This window comes from Cebidichthys violaceus, unplaced genomic scaffold (genome assembly GCF_023349555.1).
Source record: "Cebidichthys violaceus isolate CVI_PGR_0920_01 unplaced genomic scaffold, fCebVio1.0.p SCAF_1, whole genome shotgun sequence".
Taxonomy (NCBI): Eukaryota; Metazoa; Chordata; class Actinopteri; order Perciformes; family Stichaeidae; genus Cebidichthys; species Cebidichthys violaceus.
In genome coordinates, this window is record NW_027176262.1 from 771,122 (window position 1) to 788,795 (window position 17,674).

Here is a 17,674-nt window from a genome sequence, read left to right on the forward strand (position 1 = left end):
TTTATTCTAAAAACATTAAATCTACAAGAATCAGTGAACAGCTGACTTTAAACTACAAAATAAAAGTCTTCAACATTAAAACGTCTTTGAACAACAAAATAAAAGTCTTCAACATTAAAACGTCTTTAAACTACAAAATAAAAGTCTTCAACATTAAAACATCTTTGAACAACAAAATAAAAGTCTTCAATATTAGAACATCTTTGAACAACAAAATAAAAGTCTTCAACATTAAAACGTCTTTGATCAACAAAATAAAAGCCCTGAACATTAAAACGTCAAACAAAGTTCACATTAGAAAAAATAAGTTTTAATTTTACAAAAATAGATTGAAAATCTAAACTTTATGAAAATCTGAGCAGGTTTAGACAAAGGTGATGGTGATGATGAAGATGAAGATGAAGATGACGCTCAGGCCTTGGCGTCCAGCATCTCCAGCAGCAGCTTGTGGATCGGGACTCTTCGGCGGCGGTGCAGCCGGATGAAGGTCTGCACGGCTCGGCCGGCCGTCTGTCTGAGCAGCGGGAGGCTCATCAGCAGCCGACCCGCCCGGCGCGCCTCTCTGCGGGACGACTCGTACTCCTGCAGCGCCTCGTGGAGCCCGTCCTGGAACCGCTGCACCGAGTCGGGACAGTCCACCGGGTCGATGTCTGAGGGACGGACAGAGAGGACGTCAGGACACGTGTCCTCATCATGAGTACTAAATACTCAGGTAATCGATTAGTCGACCGAGAGATCTGAGATCTGCTTTTAGGGATTTTAGTAAAAGAAAAACGTCAAATATTCTCTGGTTCCAAAGCAGAGAATATTTTAAATAAAAACACTGTTTCATAAGTGAATCAGTGAATCAGTGATCGACTCTTTATAGCTCTTGTTTTATACTTTGTACTTCAACTCTACTGCGTTTAGTTTCTTTACAGATTTCATTTACTAAAGATTAAAGCGGTTCAGTTCATAAACATTATTAACTTTATGATGATGAAAATATTCAACAGAATCAAAGCTTTGTTAATATTACACTTTCTCTTTAGTATGAGATCAAAAGAAAAAGTGTGAAGAACGTTCTAAAGTCAACAAATATGAAATATATGAACGACTTAACACTTAAACATGTTAGTTTATTAAGAGTTTATAGATTATTGTTATTATTATTATTATTATTATTATTATAGACCAGTTTGTATTTTTCATGTTTAAAGTATTTCTGCAAAAATTTCAATTTCTGACTCAACTTCAAAATAAAAGCCTGCTGGAGCTAAAACTGAGGTCATGAGGGGGTCAAGGTCAGCCTGTGGGGGCTAGTAACACACACACACACACACACACACACACACACTTCATCTTCTATTGTGTGAAGTATTGATGTTGAAACAGTTAATGGGCTGAGCAGAAAAAACTAAGACACACATCAGGCTGAAGTTAATGAACACACACACACACACACACACACACACACACACACAACTGTCCTGCAGCAGACAGTTAACAGTTTATGGATCCAGAAGAGTCTATCAATAAACTTTATTGATCCGAGGCTCAGACAGTGGGAGAGTGACCAGACTTCAGCTGGAAGTGTCCCATCATGCACTGCTTCAGCAGGAGTGTTTAATGCAGTCAGACGTTATTGATCAGCTGTTAACACACCGCTAGCAGCGCTAGCAGCGCTAGCAGCAACAACAACAACTGAAGAACAAGCTCCTCCTCTTCCTCAGAGCCTCTGTGGTTCCTTCATCTTCTTCATCATCATCACACTCTAGTGTGTTCTGACTCAACACTCACTAGAGCTCTATGTGGATTCATCCGCCGCTGGAAATAGACCCAGAACAAAGTCTCTACTTCCTCCTTTTGATAAATACTACATGAAGTACTGATGAAAGTATTTATTAGTGTTTTAAAGAGTTACGTAAATACTTGTGTTCTTTTACTACTGATACTTAAACTATACGAAGCTGACAATTACTGTGTACTTTTACTGCTGATATTGTAACTACATGAAGCTGAGAATACTTGTTTGATGGATGTGAATACTTGTCATAATGTCATATTCATACAGTAACTTAGCTCAGCTAATCAGTATAAGTACAATATGTACCTCTGAGATGTAGTACAGTATAAAGTACAACATGTACCTCTGAGAAGTAGTACAGTATAAAGTACAATATGTACCTCTGAGATGTAGTACAGTATAAAGTACAACATGTACCTCTGAGAAGTAGTACAGTATAAAGTACAACATGTACCTCTGAGATATAGTACAGTATAAAGTACAACATGTACCTCTGAGAAGTAGTACAGTATAAAGTACAACATGTACCTCTGAGAAGTAGTACAGTATAAAGTACAATATGTACCTCTGAGAAGTAGTACAGTATAAAGTACAACATGTACCTCTGAGAAGTAGTACAGTATAAAGTACAACATGTACCTCTGAGAAGTAGTACAGTATAAAGTACAACATGTACCTCTGAGAAGTAGTACAGTATAAAGTACAACATGTACCTCTGAGAAGTAGTACAGTATAAAGTACAATATGTACCTCTGAGATGTAGTACAGTATAAAGTACAACATGTACCTCTGAGAAGTAGTACAGTATAAAGTACAACATGTACCTCTGAGAAGTAGTACAGTATAAAGTACAATATGTACCTCTGAGATGTAGTACAGTATAAAGTACAACATGTACCTCTGAGATGTAGTACAGTATAAAGTACAACATGTACCTCTGAGAAGTAGTACAGTATAAAGTACAACATGTACCTCTGAGATGTAGTACAGTATAAAGTACAACATGTACCTCTGAGAAGTAGTACAGTATAAAGTACAATATGTACCTCTGAGATGTAGTACAGTATAAAGTACAACATGTACCTCTGAGATGTAGTACAGTATAAAGTACAACATGTACCTCTGAGAAGTAGTACAGTATAAAGTACAACATGTACCTCTGAGATGTAGTACAGTATAAAGTACAACATGTACAATAGAAAGTAGAAGTATAAAGTGGCAGGAAATAGAAGTAAATGAAGTGAATTTGAAGTACCTCAGATGTGTACTGGCTGTAGGCTCGATACTTCAGTAGGTGTACTTCTAGGTGTACTAGGCGTACCTGAGTTGGCGAGCGCCATGGCCTTCAGCGTCACCGCCTCCTCGGCGCTCAGGTTCATCGTCTGGTATTTGGCCGTCAGGTGACGCAGCGCCTCGTACAGGTCGGCCAATCCCGCGGCTCGGCACTGAGCCTCGTCCAGTCGCAGGTTCCCGGCGAACACAAGCTCCTCCCCCGCCGCGCCCTGCGACCGCCAGGCCACGCCCACCAGCAGGGCCTCCATCCAACCGCTCTGCAGCAGCGACATCTGGTCGACCAATGAGAGCCCGGAGAAACCTGAGAGGGGCGGGGCAGAGAAGGTGTCGGGCGTCTCTTCGGTGAATATGCAAATCATTTCATATTAGTAGTCGGAATAATCAGGCCGTAATTAAAAGATGTCGTAGTTAAAAGGAAGAATCTCTGGTAAAGATCTTTGCTGAACGTCTTCAGAGGCCTTCAGGTGAGTGTACCTGGGATCTGTTTGGCCCAGCCAATCAGAACCAGCAGCTCCCGGTTCAGGAGGTCACAGAGGGTCAGGAGGTTCTGCAGGCTGCCGTCATTGGTCGAATCGTCCTGATTGGCTGTCAGGGGGGCGGGCTCTGTCAGCAGCAAATGAGAAACCACCTTGTTTCCTAAAAAGACAGGCGGCGGTGAATAAAACATGAACGCTGAGTTAAAACAGGTGAAGGTACCGTTGATGAGTGAACTCACTGCTGCTCACTGGGTGACTGTACGGAGCTTTACTGTAAAAACACAGTCCTGTCTCCACACGCCTCTTGTACTTCTGTCGGCCTCCTCTCACTCGGTCCATACGAACTCCTGCAACACAGAGACACACAATACTGAATGAGACACAAATACTACAACTATGGAGTAGTAAAGTCAACCGTGACTTTTAAAGACTACAAATAGAGTCTCTTTGTAGCAATTTGAAGTCTCTTTGTGGTCGTTTAGTGTCTCTTTGTGGTTGTTTTAATGTCTCTTTGTAGTCGTTTAGTGTCTCTTTGTGGTTGTTTTGTGTCTCTTTGTGGTTGTTTTAATGTCTCTTTGTAGTCGTTTAGTGTCTCTTTGTGGTTGTTTTGTGTCTCTTTGAGGTCGTTTAGTGTCTCTTTGTAGTCGTTTAGTGTCTCTTTGTGGTTGTTTTGTGTCTCTTTGAGGTTGTTTTAATGTCTCTTTGTAGTCGTTTAGTGTCTCTTTGTGGTTGTTTTGTGTCTCTTTGAGGTCGTTTAGTGTCTCTTTGTAGTCGTTTAGTGTCTCTTTGTGGTTGTTTTGTGTCTCTTTGAGGTTGTTTTAATGTCTCTTTGTAGTCGTTTAGTGTCTCTTTGTGGTTGTTTTGTGTTTCTTTGAGGTTGTTTTAATGTCTCTTTGTAGTTGTTTAGTGTCTCTTTGTGGTTGTTTTGTGTCTCTTTGAGGTTGTTTAGTGTCTCTTTGTAGTCGTTTAGTGTCTCTTTGTGGTTGTTTTGTGTCTCTTTGAGGTTGTTTTAATGTCTCTTTGTAGTCGTTTAGTGTCTCTTTGTGGTTGTTTTGTGTCTCTTTGAGGTCGTTTAGTGTCTCTTTGTGTCTCTTTGTGGTCGTTAAACTGATTTCTGTAACTTTCCGATAACAAACGAGGCTCAACAACACTGCAAAGGCTCATGGGAAGCCTCCCTGACGGACAGACGGACAGATGGACAGACGAACAGACGGACAGACGGACGTGACGTACCCTCCCTCATCATCCCGGCCTGCAGACACTTGTGGAAGCGACAGGCCTGACAGGCTTTCCTCCTCCGCTTGGTGATCTCACATTCGCTCACCAGCGGACAGCTGTACTCGATGTTGCCTAGGTAACCACAAACAGGAAGGTCAATGACATCACATCCTGTCTCAATGAGCCTGGAGTGGAAATACTCAGGAAGTATTTGGTGGTACTGAACTTAAGTACAGTTCTTGAGTAAATGTACTTTGTTACTTTTACACCACTGCAGTTAGGTGTTCAGTTGTTTATCAAATTAAAATATGATCTTTGTTAAAACATCAATCAATGGTCTGGTCCTCTGGTCCTCTGGTCTGAACCCAGCAGCTGATGTGTGAGCTCACAGCTTCACACACTGATCAATACAGCGGCTGCTGCCGTATTGATCAGCTCCGCCTGTTGACTCCTCTTATTGATCATCACCTTGTATGGTCCTCTTGAAGAACGCCTTGCAGGCCTCGCAGGACGCCACGCCGTAGTGATACCCGGAGGCAAAGTCACCGCACACCAGGCACAGCCTCTTGGGCCCCACGGCCCCCATGGGGGTCAGGTAGTCCCCCCTCAGGATGGAGTCCACCTGTAGAGAGGAGCCACAATAATACAAATGAATAAAATGAAATAAAATGAAATAAATAAAATAAATTAATTTGTCTCAGAGCCCAAGACGTTACTCTTAAACCCTAATGTATGACGTGTTTCATGTCGTTTTTATCAAACTGGAGGAAACAGTGATTTTGTTGGGGACTATTTTCAGCGGCGGATGAATCCACATTTCTACTTTCAACTTTATTCACCTGAGCTGAAAATGAATCTGTAGAGAAACACATGGAGGCCTCCGACACCGCGGCGATGCCCCCGACGCTTCCGCCGCTGGAAGTAGATCCGGTCGGGGAGTCGGGCTCCGGCGCTCCACAGAGGGGGCTGTAGGAGGAGGAGGAGGAGGAGGAAGAGGAGGAGGAGGCCGAGCTGGGGAGGAGGAAGGCCCGGTGTGAGGGGCTGAGAGAGGAGTCTAGGGGGAAGGAGGGACTGAGGGGGGAGGACAGGAGGAAGGAGGCCGGAGACTGAGCTTCATCAGCGGGGGAGGAAGAGGAGGAGGAGGAGTCCAAGAGGCTGAGGAGGAACAAGAGTGCGAGATTAAACAGCTGAAGTTCACCAATCAGCAGAGAGACATGAAATCAAAGAGAGATTGATCGTCGTAACACTGAAAAAAACAACAGAAAAAATGATTTTCAGAATAAAAGTCACTTGTCGCTCTTTGTGTCTTCATGTTGTGACACAATTAAATCAAAGATGTTTTGAGTCACAGGTGGTTTAATGCTCATAACAAAGCTTTCACATCTAAATCTACTAAAAAAAGGACTCCGTTAGACCTCCATCCTGGACTGATTTGAGAAGGTAGTTGGCCTTTAAGTTGAAGGAACCCTGCAGAGGTTCTGACCACTAGGAGCGCTGTGGAGCCACATCAACGTGATCCATAATCTGATGTCTCTATCAGCAGGACGACGTCACCTGTCTGTGTTCATAAATCTGTTTTCAAAAGGTGGAAGAAGAACTCAAATCTTTTATTCAAGTACTAGTGATGCAGAATAATATTTAGTTAATATTTAAATCATGATTGGATTTAAATGACGTCTTTGTCGGCAGTTAAAAACTAGAAGCAAGTTACAGGTTTTAAAACTGTATATATATGAATAATATATGTTATATATATATATATGTTTATACGTTTGTATGTTTATACGTTTATATGTTTAAATGTTTATACGTGTATATTTTTATGTTTATACGTTTGGATTTTTATACATTTATATGTTTATACATTTATATGTTTAAAAGTTTATACGTTTATATTTTTATACGTTTATATGTTTATACGTTTGTATGTTTATACATTTATATGTTTATACGTTTGTATGTTTATATGTTTATACATTTATGTTTATAAGTTTAAATGTTTATACGTTTGTATGTTTATGTTTAAATGTTTATACGTTTATGTTTATACGTTTATATGTTTATACGTTTGTATGTTTATATGTTTAAATGTTTATACGTTTATATGTTTATATTTTTATACGTTTAAATGTTTATACGTTTATATGTTTATATTTTTATACGTTTATATGTTTATACGTTTGTATGTTTATATGTTTAAATGTTTATACGTTTATGTTTATACGTTTATATGTTTATACGTTTGTATGTTTATATGTTTAAATGTTTATACGTTTATGTTTATACGTTTGTATGTTTATATGTTTAAATGTTTATACGTTTATATGTTTATATTTTTATACGTTTACATGTTTATATGTTTATATTTGTATACGTTTATGTTTATACGTTTGTATGTTTATATGTTTATACGTTTATATGTTTATATTTTTATACGTTTATATGTTTATACGTTTGTATGTTTATATGTTTAAACGTTTATATTTTTATACGTTTATGTTTAAACGTTTATATTTTTATACGTTTATGTTTATGTTTATATGTTTAAACATTTAAACGCTTATATTTTTATGTTTATACATTTATGTTTTTATGTTTGTATTTTTATATGTTTATATTTTTATATGTTTATATGTTCTCATTTCAGCAGGTGTACTCGTCTATATATTTCTGTGGAAAGTAAATTTACTCAAGTACTTTACTTAAGTAGAATTCTCAGGTATGCTTGTACTTAAGTATTCACATTTCATGCTACTTTATACTTGTACTTTCCTACATCTCAAAGGGAAATATTATAATTTGTATTTATTTAAAACTTCAGTTACTTTACAACAATTATGGATATAAATGATTCATCAACTAATACATGATGTATTATTATAGATTAAACAACCAGCAGTATTTAAAGTCATTAAAATGAGCTCCACCTTTAAAGTGATGAACACATTAATGCATCAATAATTAAAATATATATCATTCTGCATAATGACTACTTTTGGTACTATAGTATATTTTGATGCTAATACTTTTGAGTATTTCTACACTGTGGTATTGATACTAAAGTAAAAGTAAATTAGTAGTGAAAGTGGTGCTGTGAGTACTTTATAGTATTAGTACTTCAGTATAGTAGACTGTACTACTGTAGTATTAGTACTACAGTCTGATAATAGGAAACTAGAAACATGAGAAAAGAATCTAAAGTAAATAAATAATATGAATACATTTTATTTATGTCGCGCTTTAAAAGGTACTCAAAGACACGTCAATGGTACAAACAGAAACAATAGCAGCAATAGCAATACAAACAAAGTAAAGTACTACAAAAGTGCTACTTCAACAACGTCCACTACTCTAAAAGTACTTCTTAGTACTACTGAAACTCCTCCTGGACTTCATATAAAACACAAAGACATGAGTGAAGTTGTAGTACTTCGTTTCTCACCGCTGTGCGCTGATGAAGTGGAAGTCGTCTGTCAAGCAGAAGTCTGTCAGCTCCATCCTGATCCTGAACCTGATCCCAGACCAGATCCCAGACCCGGTCCAACACACTCTGACTAATCCAACAGACCAGTATTAAACCTTTTCAGCGGTGCGTTCACACGCTCAGCTTCCAGTCAGTAAAAATGAGTTTTCTGAAGGTGCTTAAAGGTCCAAAGACAAAAGTGGAAAATAAATAATATTAATAATAACTGACCTCTGACCTCGTGTCTCCTGTGGAGACAAAGACGGACCTCTGAGTCTCGGACGTGTCTCCTCTCATATTTATCTGTCTGATCTGAAGGGGGCGGAGCCCGGAGGATCAGCCAATCAGCGCGCAGCATCCCCGGTCTTCTTCTTCTATCGTCTCTATTGATTAGGACGTGACAGATGTAGGCCACATTTTGTATCATAATCAATAACAGAGAACCACTGATCTGAAAACAGTTTGACTTTCTGTGATTTTAGAACAATATTATATATATATATATTTCAAGTTGACTGAGAGTTCATTCTTATCATAATAAATATAGAACGAGTTCAGACATAACATCAGATTAGAAAACGTCTCCATATCAACACACATAATGTTAAAAAACATAGGAGGGACACAGTAATTCAATAATAATAATAATAATAATAATAATAATAATAATAACTATTTAAGAAAGTAATCTTGGGAAGAAAATAAAATGTAAAATATGTGTTCAGAACGGAGACAATGAGAGAGAGCTGAGGATTAACACACACACACACACACACACACACACACACACACACACCGGGTCCTTATCCTAATAGTCTCACCTACATCTACTTATATGTATATGTATACATTATTCTGGATGTTGCTTTTCATTGACTGGGGACCAGAGAATGTGTTGTTTTATTGTTTATATCATTTATTCAGATGACAGATTAATTTCTTAAGTTGAGTTGAAGTCACACACCGTGTCCTGTGTCTTTGGGCTGAGAATGGATTCCTGAGATTCAGATTTAATCATTTGATGTCAAACTACTGCAGAGCTGAACGATCTGCATGCTTTAAAAGTACTGATGTGTACATCATCAGGAAAGGGTTGGAACCACAAGCTTGTTGGACTCATTTCATCAGTGAAGCAGTGAGATAATCTGAGTAACAATATCCTGACCCACTCACCTGGATCAGATCTGGATCAGATCTGGATCAGATGTGGGTCAACGGCGCCTTCGCCTCTCAGCACCTCGACTCTCTGCAGGACTCGAACACACGGCATCATTCTAGCTTCTGTTTACACAAGTAGATCAAAGGCGCTTCTATTCATTATTAATCTTACAACATCAATATAATAAAAAACTCAAAGGAGTAACAAGCAACACCACGTTCATTCATTATCTATTAATACCACAGTGTAGAAATACTCTTAAGAGTACAAAAGCATTAGCATCAAAATATACTTAAAGTACCAAAAGTAAAAGGGCTCTTTAATATATACTATGTTACCGTATTATAAAAATGTATGACTTTATACACTGCTGGTAGTTTAATCTGTAATAATACATCATCATTTATTCGTTTATTATATATATTTTTTCATAATAATCTGAAAAGAAACTATATTGTCAGATAAAGTAACAAAGTTACAGTATTGTAACCCTGGTTCTATGAGTGCAGGCTCTTTCTAATAAATGATGACTTTTGGACTTTTCAACGCTTTGGATTTATTGGAAATATTTGGAATTTCACAATTTGTAAACGATCCTATGTACTGGTAAATAATACATAACTAATAATATTAGCGTAGCCTGATCTTTATCTGACACTGTGTACAAATACTGGCTTCAAACACAATGCATATGAAAAAAACAAAAGTGTGCAGCATTCAAATGTTGGATTAATATATATTGGATATTAATATATCAAATATGTATCTCAATATAACTTTTCCATTAGTTTCCATCAGACTCTGGTGTTGGCATCACTTCTTATACACTTTGTATTTTTACCCGTGTATTGTTGTTGTATTTTACTTTTTCTATTTTAGTTGACATTTTTATTTGTATTTATTTATCTTTCTCTTATTGCTATTGTGTTCTATTTTGCAGTGGTGTGAGCATTATTTCTTTCACACTTATTAATAGTTATTTAATTGCTCATATATGTTTATGTTTATATTTTTATTCCACTGTTTTTTATTGTTTTTCTGTTGTAATCTTTAATGAAACTCTAACACAAGAATTAATACATCTTAACTTATCTTGATGTTATGACTACAGCTCTAGATGTTATTAATGAATTAGGACCAATAATCATCAATTCATATTTATTGTGCTTTAGGTTAATACAGTTTTCATGCATCCAGGTTTTGACATCTGGTTGGTTGTAGAACACGGCAGAGAGGAAGACGTGGGTGTCGTCTGCATACGGGTGAAGACAACAAACAAACAAACACAGGACTTTCACCCAGGAGTCTGCTGTTCACGTCCAATGGGAAACCAAAAGGTAGTGGTTGAGGGTAAACGTTGTACCTTTCTACGTAACGTATGTTTAGTAACATTACGCAAGAAAGTCCACTAAGGACAATAGTTGTTACTTTGTTACGGTTGTTACGTTACGTTGGTAAATCATTTAAACACAATGTTATACATGTGTATATATATATACTATATACTATCTATATAGTATATATATAGGATGTATTGTATATCTATGAATTATTTAATATTATATATATATATATATATATATATATATATATATATTGTATTCAGATCTTGAACTCAAAGTTTTTTTTAGATGGTTGCTAAACGGATGTGATATTTGTTCACATGTGCAGTGGTGGAGGTTTACGTGTGTGTGTGTGTGTTGAATGAGGATACCTGCAGTGGAAGTGAAAGCTGATATTCCGCTGGCTCACAGTTTCACCCTCAGTACTGGGCGAACCTCGTAATCCCATTAATGCTGCCTGTGTATGTATATGTGTGTGTGTGTGTGTGTGTGTGTGTGTGTGTGTGTGTGTGGATGTGTGTCTGTGTGTGTGTGTGGATGTGTGTCTGTGTGTGTGTGTGTGTGTGTGTGTGTGTGTGTGTGTGTGTGTGTGTGTGTGTGGATGGCTTGGTCTATAATAAGTGGCTTACAGACCTGGATCTACATAAACAGAGCAGGCATTAAGGTTATGGAGGCAGCAGGAGGATCAGAGACGATTAACAGAGAGCTTCACCTGAAGTGACTCATCCACCACCAGAACACAAGGCTAGTTAGCAACATGCTAGTGGAAATCCCCAGTGGTGGAATGTAACGAAATACATTTACTCAAGTATTGAACTTAAGTACAAATACAAAGTACCTGTACTTTACTTGAGGATTTCCATTTATACTTCTCTTCCACTACATCTCAGAGGTACATATTGTACTTTTACTGTACTACATCTCAGAGGCACATATTGTATTTTTACTGTACTACATCTCAGAGGTACATATTGTACTTTTTACTGTACTACATATCAGAGGTACATATTGTACTTTTACTGTACTACATCTCAGAGGCACATATTGTACTTTTTACTGTACTACATCTCAGAGGTACATATTGTATTTTTACTGTACTACATCTCAGAGGTACATATTGTACTTTTTACTGTACTACATATCAGAGGTACATATTGTACTTTTACTGTACTACATCTCAGAGGTACATATTGTATTTTTACTGTACTACATCTCAGAGGTACATATTGTACTTTTTACTGTAGTACATCTCAGAGGTACATATTGTACTTTTACTGCACTACATCTCAGAGGTACATATTGTATTTGTACTGTAGTACACACCTTGTATTTCTTAATCCGACCAGACAAACAACACAAACAGACAGGTTTCAGTAAGTGTGTGCAAATACATTTTCATTTCTTGTCATACAAACAGTTTGAAAAAGTGAATCAACATAAAAATGAGCAATAAAAGAAGACACCAGAGACTGAAACAATGTACAAAACCTCCTGTGTGACTCAACGGTCTGTGGCAGGTACAGTGCATGTTATACTTGTTAACTACGTCACAAAGTTAATGATAAAAACACAATAAACGCTCTCTCAGGCGCAAACAGCTGCATCCATGTAACAACACAACAGGATTATTGTGCAGGAAATGTGAATTATTATGTACACAATATGACTGAATGCAGCTTCCAGAACATCCAGGAGTGGAAGCTGAAGGTTCTCAACAAATATAAAAACAATCAATGCATCTAGTATTATAAAAGTTTATCAGGTAATCAATCACATTTAATTCTATACTTTTCCTTATTAACAAATCTCACGTCCAGATCAAAACCAAAATACCAAAGTAAAAATATAGTTTTATCATAATTCACTTAGTTTTGATGAAACAATCCGGAGAAGAGAGACTTTGTTGGGGACTATTTTCAGCAGCGGATGAATCCCTGTTTGGTGCGCTAGTGATTGTTTGTATGTGTGACGTGATGATGAGGATGGTGAAGGAACAACAGTGAGAGTCACTGAGGAAGAAGACTCATGAAATACTTATAAACAGCTTTAAGTCTGCCCGTGAGATTCGGTTGCTGTTTGTTGGTTTGGGTTGGTGAAGGTAGATCACCGGGCTGTGAATGAACCCTGTGTTGATTGTAAAACTCTCAGTTCATCTGAACTACCACACGGTTTGGTCATTAAAGTAAATCCTTAACTCATTCATCACCATTAAAACGGGAATGTTTTGGGTATTCTCAATTCACACCACTGACTGGCTTCTTCTCCATGGCAATAGCTGCCGAGGATCATGGGTAATGTAGTATTTGGAGCAGTCGGCAAGATTTCTTAGACAAAAAGTGTAAATAATTCAAAGTTGTTGTGAGAGCATGAACCTGTGTGTTATATTGTCCAGGAGATGTTTTCTATGTTCAGAAACATTCAGGATGTCGTTTACAGAAAAATAACACTTATGACGTGTTTGATATTTTCAGACTAAAAGTCTTTAAATTGAACTGTTGTAAAGCAAACAAACATGAAAGTAGATCTAAATGTAATCAAATTAATTCATATTTCATTCAACAGAAGCTTGTTTATTAGCCAGTAACAGCTAACAGCTAGAATCCAATAATCAAAATGAGCAATAACTGCTTTTTAAAATGTCCATTTCCCGGCACAGAGAGTCAGTAACATATGCTGGCTTAGCTCATAAGCTAACAGCTAGCAGATACATTGGCCTTAGCTGTTAGCTTCTAGCTAGCTAGAGTGTGCTGGAAAAGATCTTCATAACAAACTGTAGTTTCTACACGAGGAACAACCGAGACGCTAGTCACTGTTTGGTAGCTAACGCTAAACATCTTCACATTAGCATAACCTTTCTGTTGTTTTGACAATTGGACCACTAACATGCTAACGCTAGCACATGTATTGACTTTATATTCATTCATATTTCTAACGTTTTACAATATTTTCTTTTTGTTTTAAGTCCGTAGTCCTTCAAATGTTTGGTTTATTGAACAGATTGGTGTAAATATTGAACCTGGTGTGTTTATATATTCATATATAGGTATATATATATATATATATATATATATATATATATATACATATACACCTATATATATATATATGTATACATGTATATATATATATATATATATATATATATGTATATATATACTGTAAATATATAGCTGAAGATATAGTGATTGTTGTGCTATTGAGTGACGTTGGACTGAGATCTTTCAGATGTTGATGTCGTTCCTTCTGTTTTCTCTTCAGGTAAAAAGTAAAGCTCTTGTTTAAGCTGATCTGAGCCCATGTTTCTCTGTGCCTTCTAGACTAGACATTTCCTGATTAAAAACATAAAGATGGACTTTGGCACAGATCTGGTCTGGACTCAAACTTCTTTCCGGTTTGATGAGACTGGGACCAACAGATGGATTATTAAAGTGACTGTACGTATAATGAACTACATATACTCATACTTAATTAACTCAACAGGGATTCAAACTGAAAATTAATCACTAATCTATCATCACTATGCTTGTTTTTATTTGGTTTAAATTGTTTTCATTTAATTCATCTAGCTAGCTAGTTAGCGTAGCCTGCTAGCTTCCACTTTCCAGGTGAAATACAAACATAAAAGCACTTTTATTATTTGAATATTGAAATAAAAACAAATGAACCCAATATGAAACCATATGGGGAGAAATATTATCAAAAGAAGAGTATCAAAAATAATTCATACTTAACCCTGGTGGACAATATTGACACCTGGGACATTAATTAAGAGGTCAGAATCTAAATATTCAACATATTTTGTTGAAGTTAATATGATGTATAGTATATAAGTAACTGAGGTTGAGATGTTTGTTTAATGTGTAGAATAAATGTGTGTTGTTTGTGTTTTGTATACATTGTGGGTCTGTTTTGTGTGTATTGTACATATTAAAAAATCGAAATATTAAAACTGAGTCGTCCCAAACTATGTTGTTTGACGCCGTCTCCACAAATACGTTTTGTCCTTTTGAATAATAAAGGAATGTGCACAATAACCGTCATTATATTTCCTTACATATGAGGAGGTTTCATATTTCAGCAAGAGGTTCATGTGTTCAGTCACTTTAATAAACTACCAGTTGGTCCTGGTCCCAGTCTGTCCTGGTCCTGGTTCTGGTCCCAGTCCGTCATGTTTGTTACAACAACAAGTTATTTACTTTTTCCAGATGAACTCTAAAACATGTTAAAAGTTAAAGTACGTTACCCGACTGACAGACACAGAGAGAAGAAGAGGAGTCTAGTGAGAAGCTAAACGGTGTGCTGACTTGGTGAACTGGTCTAACTGGGGCCCAGTCTAACCTTTAGTGCATCTACAGTATTGTAGCCCAGGATCTAGTGTTTGTCAAATCTGGTTCTATAGTAAAGCCAGTTTAGCGTCACCTAGTCCAGCCCAGTCTGCCGTCGTGAGGTCCAGTCTCAATCGTCTAGACCAGTTTGTGCTGGTCTGGTCTAGTCCGGTCCGGTCTAGGCGGCCACACAGTGGTTGGGTCTGCGGGACATGACGTATCCTCTCCTGCAGACGCAGCGGAACGAGCCGTCGGTGTTCACACAGCGAGCGTTCACACAACGGAAGTCCACGGAGACGGAGTCCTCACACTCGTTTACATCTGGACACACACACACACACACACACACACACACACACACACACACACACACACACACACACGTTCAGAGAAGAACTGTGGACTTAGGATTATGTGAATATCAGGCTGCCACGAAGGTTAGTTAGTGAGTGATTGATTGATTGAGTGGTTTGGTGAGTAAGTATGTATGTTAGTTAGTTAGCAAGTAAGCAAGGTTAGTCAGTTAGTGAGTAGGTAGGTAAGCAAGCCAGTCAGTCAGTTAGTTCGTTAGTTATTAAGTTAGCTACTAAGTTAGTTAGTTAGTTAGCAAGTAAGCAAGCAAACTAGTAACAAGTTAGTTAGTTAGTTAGTTAATTATTAAGCTAGTAATCTAGTAAGTAAGTTAAGTAGTTAGTTGAGTAGTTAGAAAATTAAGTAGTTAGTTAGTTAAGTAGTTAGTTGAGTAGTTAGTTAGTTGGTTAGTAAGTTAGTGGAGCTGATTAAAAATATAAAGAAATATATAAAGCATAACAGCTAATATTCTTTTATGTAATACATAAATAAATAACGTTTATTAACAATAATAATAGATAAACCCAGGCGTGTTTCCCTGTAAACCTCTCATAACCTCTTTATGAATAAATGAATATCTCTGCTCACCTGTACAGGTCATGGAGGTCATGTCCAGCTCGTATCCTTGGTAACAGTCACAGGTGTAACCCTCGGCAACGCGAATACACCTGCCGTTCTCACAGCCATGAAGTATCCCACAATCCTCTGCTGCACTAAGGCCGGCATACGACTCATAACGTCCTGAGAGAAGAAGAAGAAGAAGAGGGAGGAGGAGGAGAAGACGAATAAAAAAAGACAAAAACAGATTAAATTAGAATTAATGAATTAGATTGTGAAGAATGTTAATAACTTAATAACCTGCAACAACACACTGGTGAGGTAAACAGTAAACTGTGGAGTCACTGTGGCAGCCACCGCCAAGGACCAGTTCAGGCTGCAGCGCCTCATCCACTCTGTGAGAGGGTGATCGGTCCCTCCAGGACTTGTTCGCTTCAAGGACCCTGAAGAGAGCAAGAAGGACTGTAGCTGACCCCTCTCACCCTGGACATGAACTGTTGGAGCCCCTTCCATCTGGCAGGAGGCTGAGGTCCATCAGAACCAAGACCTCCATCAGGACCAAGACCTCCATCAGGACCAAGATCTCCATCAGGACCAAGACCTCCATCAGGACCAAGACCTCCATCAGGACCAAGGCCTCACGGCACATGAACAGTTTCTTCAGTCTTCAGTCGGGTTCATGAACAGAGACCAGGACCCCCACTGACTCTGTCATCCCAGGACAACTTCCTACCGGTCACTCCTCTACTCATCCCTTCTAGGTTCTTATTTAAACACACTCGACACTTTACACTACACTTCATCTCACTTGTTTACAGTCCTATTATCTTTTTTGTTTGTTGTGCACTTTATTTTATACTCTACTGTACATTTTAATATGTTTCTATTTCTGGCACTGTGTTGATTGTTTAATGTTGCAAACGGTTTCTGATTCTGATTCTGAACTGGTTAATTTAGTTATACTGGTTTAACTAGTATAACTAGATTGAACCTCTGATTGAAGGACAACCCGCTTACCACAGTCATCCACATGTCTATACTGATGATAGATGATAAATACGGACACTAAAGTACAACTGTAAGCATTTAAAGTTCTGTTTTTGTATTAGATGTGAATTAATGAAACAATTCTAATGAATCAACAGTGTCACTAGAGTGCTCAAATAAACATTCAAAAATATGAAATTTGTCGAAAATGTTTCCTTTTATGAATAAAATTCAACACAAATAGAAAAAGTTTCCAATAATAATAAATTAATATGTTCCCTGTTATTAGTTTGAAATGCTCATAGAATAAAAAGTAAACGCTCACTTTCATAGACCCTCCTCGGTGCTCCTCCTCCTCCTCCTCCTCCTCCTCCTCTCCTCCTCTCAGTGAAGGGGGGTCCCGGCCTCCACCCCACCACCTCCTCCTCCTGCTGAGGGTGCTGCTCCACCTGGTAGGGGGCTCCGGGCAGCGGGGCCAGGCTGAGAGGAGGACCGTCGGGTCGGGACGGAGGAGGCCGAACACCGAACGCCCTCTCGGCCCTTGGGTCAGGAGGGAGGCGGAAGGATGGGGGCCTGGGGGGGGAGACGTCGGGGGGGGAGAAGTCTCCTTCAGAGTAGAAACCAGTGCTGAGCGACAGAGGGACGGCCAGAGGGACAGACAGAGGGACAGACAGAGGGACGCACAGAGGGACGGACAGAGGGATGGACAGAGGGA

At 38.1% G+C, this 17,674-nt stretch overlaps 2 protein-coding genes across 8 annotated transcripts in view; both read right to left on the reverse strand.

Moving 5' to 3' along the window:
- Positions 1–271: 271 nt before the first annotated feature.
- Positions 272–5,678, reverse strand: esrrd (estrogen-related receptor delta). The gene is made up of 7 exons (XM_068706841.1): positions 5,613–5,678; positions 5,242–5,395; positions 4,789–4,905; positions 3,795–3,902; positions 3,554–3,715; positions 3,108–3,380; positions 272–650 (listed from the first exon to the last, which is right to left on the reverse strand). The coding sequence occupies exons 1-7, from the start codon at positions 5,643–5,645 to the stop codon at positions 412–414; spliced, it is 1,086 nt and encodes a 361-aa protein (XP_068562942.1). The 5' UTR covers positions 5,646–5,678; the 3' UTR covers positions 272–411.
- Positions 5,679–12,116: 6,438 nt separating this feature from the next.
- LOC137868230 (latent-transforming growth factor beta-binding protein 4) overlaps positions 12,117–17,674 on the reverse strand; it is a 36,931-nt gene continuing 31,373 nt past the window's right edge. For 5 of the 7 annotated variants that reach the window (XM_068704884.1, XM_068704891.1, XM_068704909.1 and 2 more), the window contains 3 exons: positions 17,285–17,586; positions 16,003–16,155; positions 12,117–15,384 (listed from right to left, as the gene is read on the reverse strand). In XM_068704884.1, the coding sequence (XP_068560985.1) occupies positions 15,242–15,384; positions 16,003–16,155; positions 17,285–17,586 (598 nt within the window). In that variant the 3' untranslated portion in view covers positions 12,117–15,241. The other 2 variants (XM_068704899.1, XM_068704916.1) reach the window with 2 other exon arrangements.

Coding starts and splice junctions, on each gene's coding strand:
- esrrd (XM_068706841.1), bottom strand. CDS start 5,645: ATGTGTTTCTCTACAGATTCATTTTCAGCTCAG. Junction 5,396..5,612: donor CAGATTCATTTTCAGCTCAG/GTGAATAAAGTT, acceptor TCCTCTCTACAG/GTGGACTCCATCCTGAGGGG. Junction 3,903..4,788: donor GGCCGGGATGATGAGGGAGG/GTACGTCACGTC, acceptor TCTGTGTTGCAG/GAGTTCGTATGGACCGAGTG.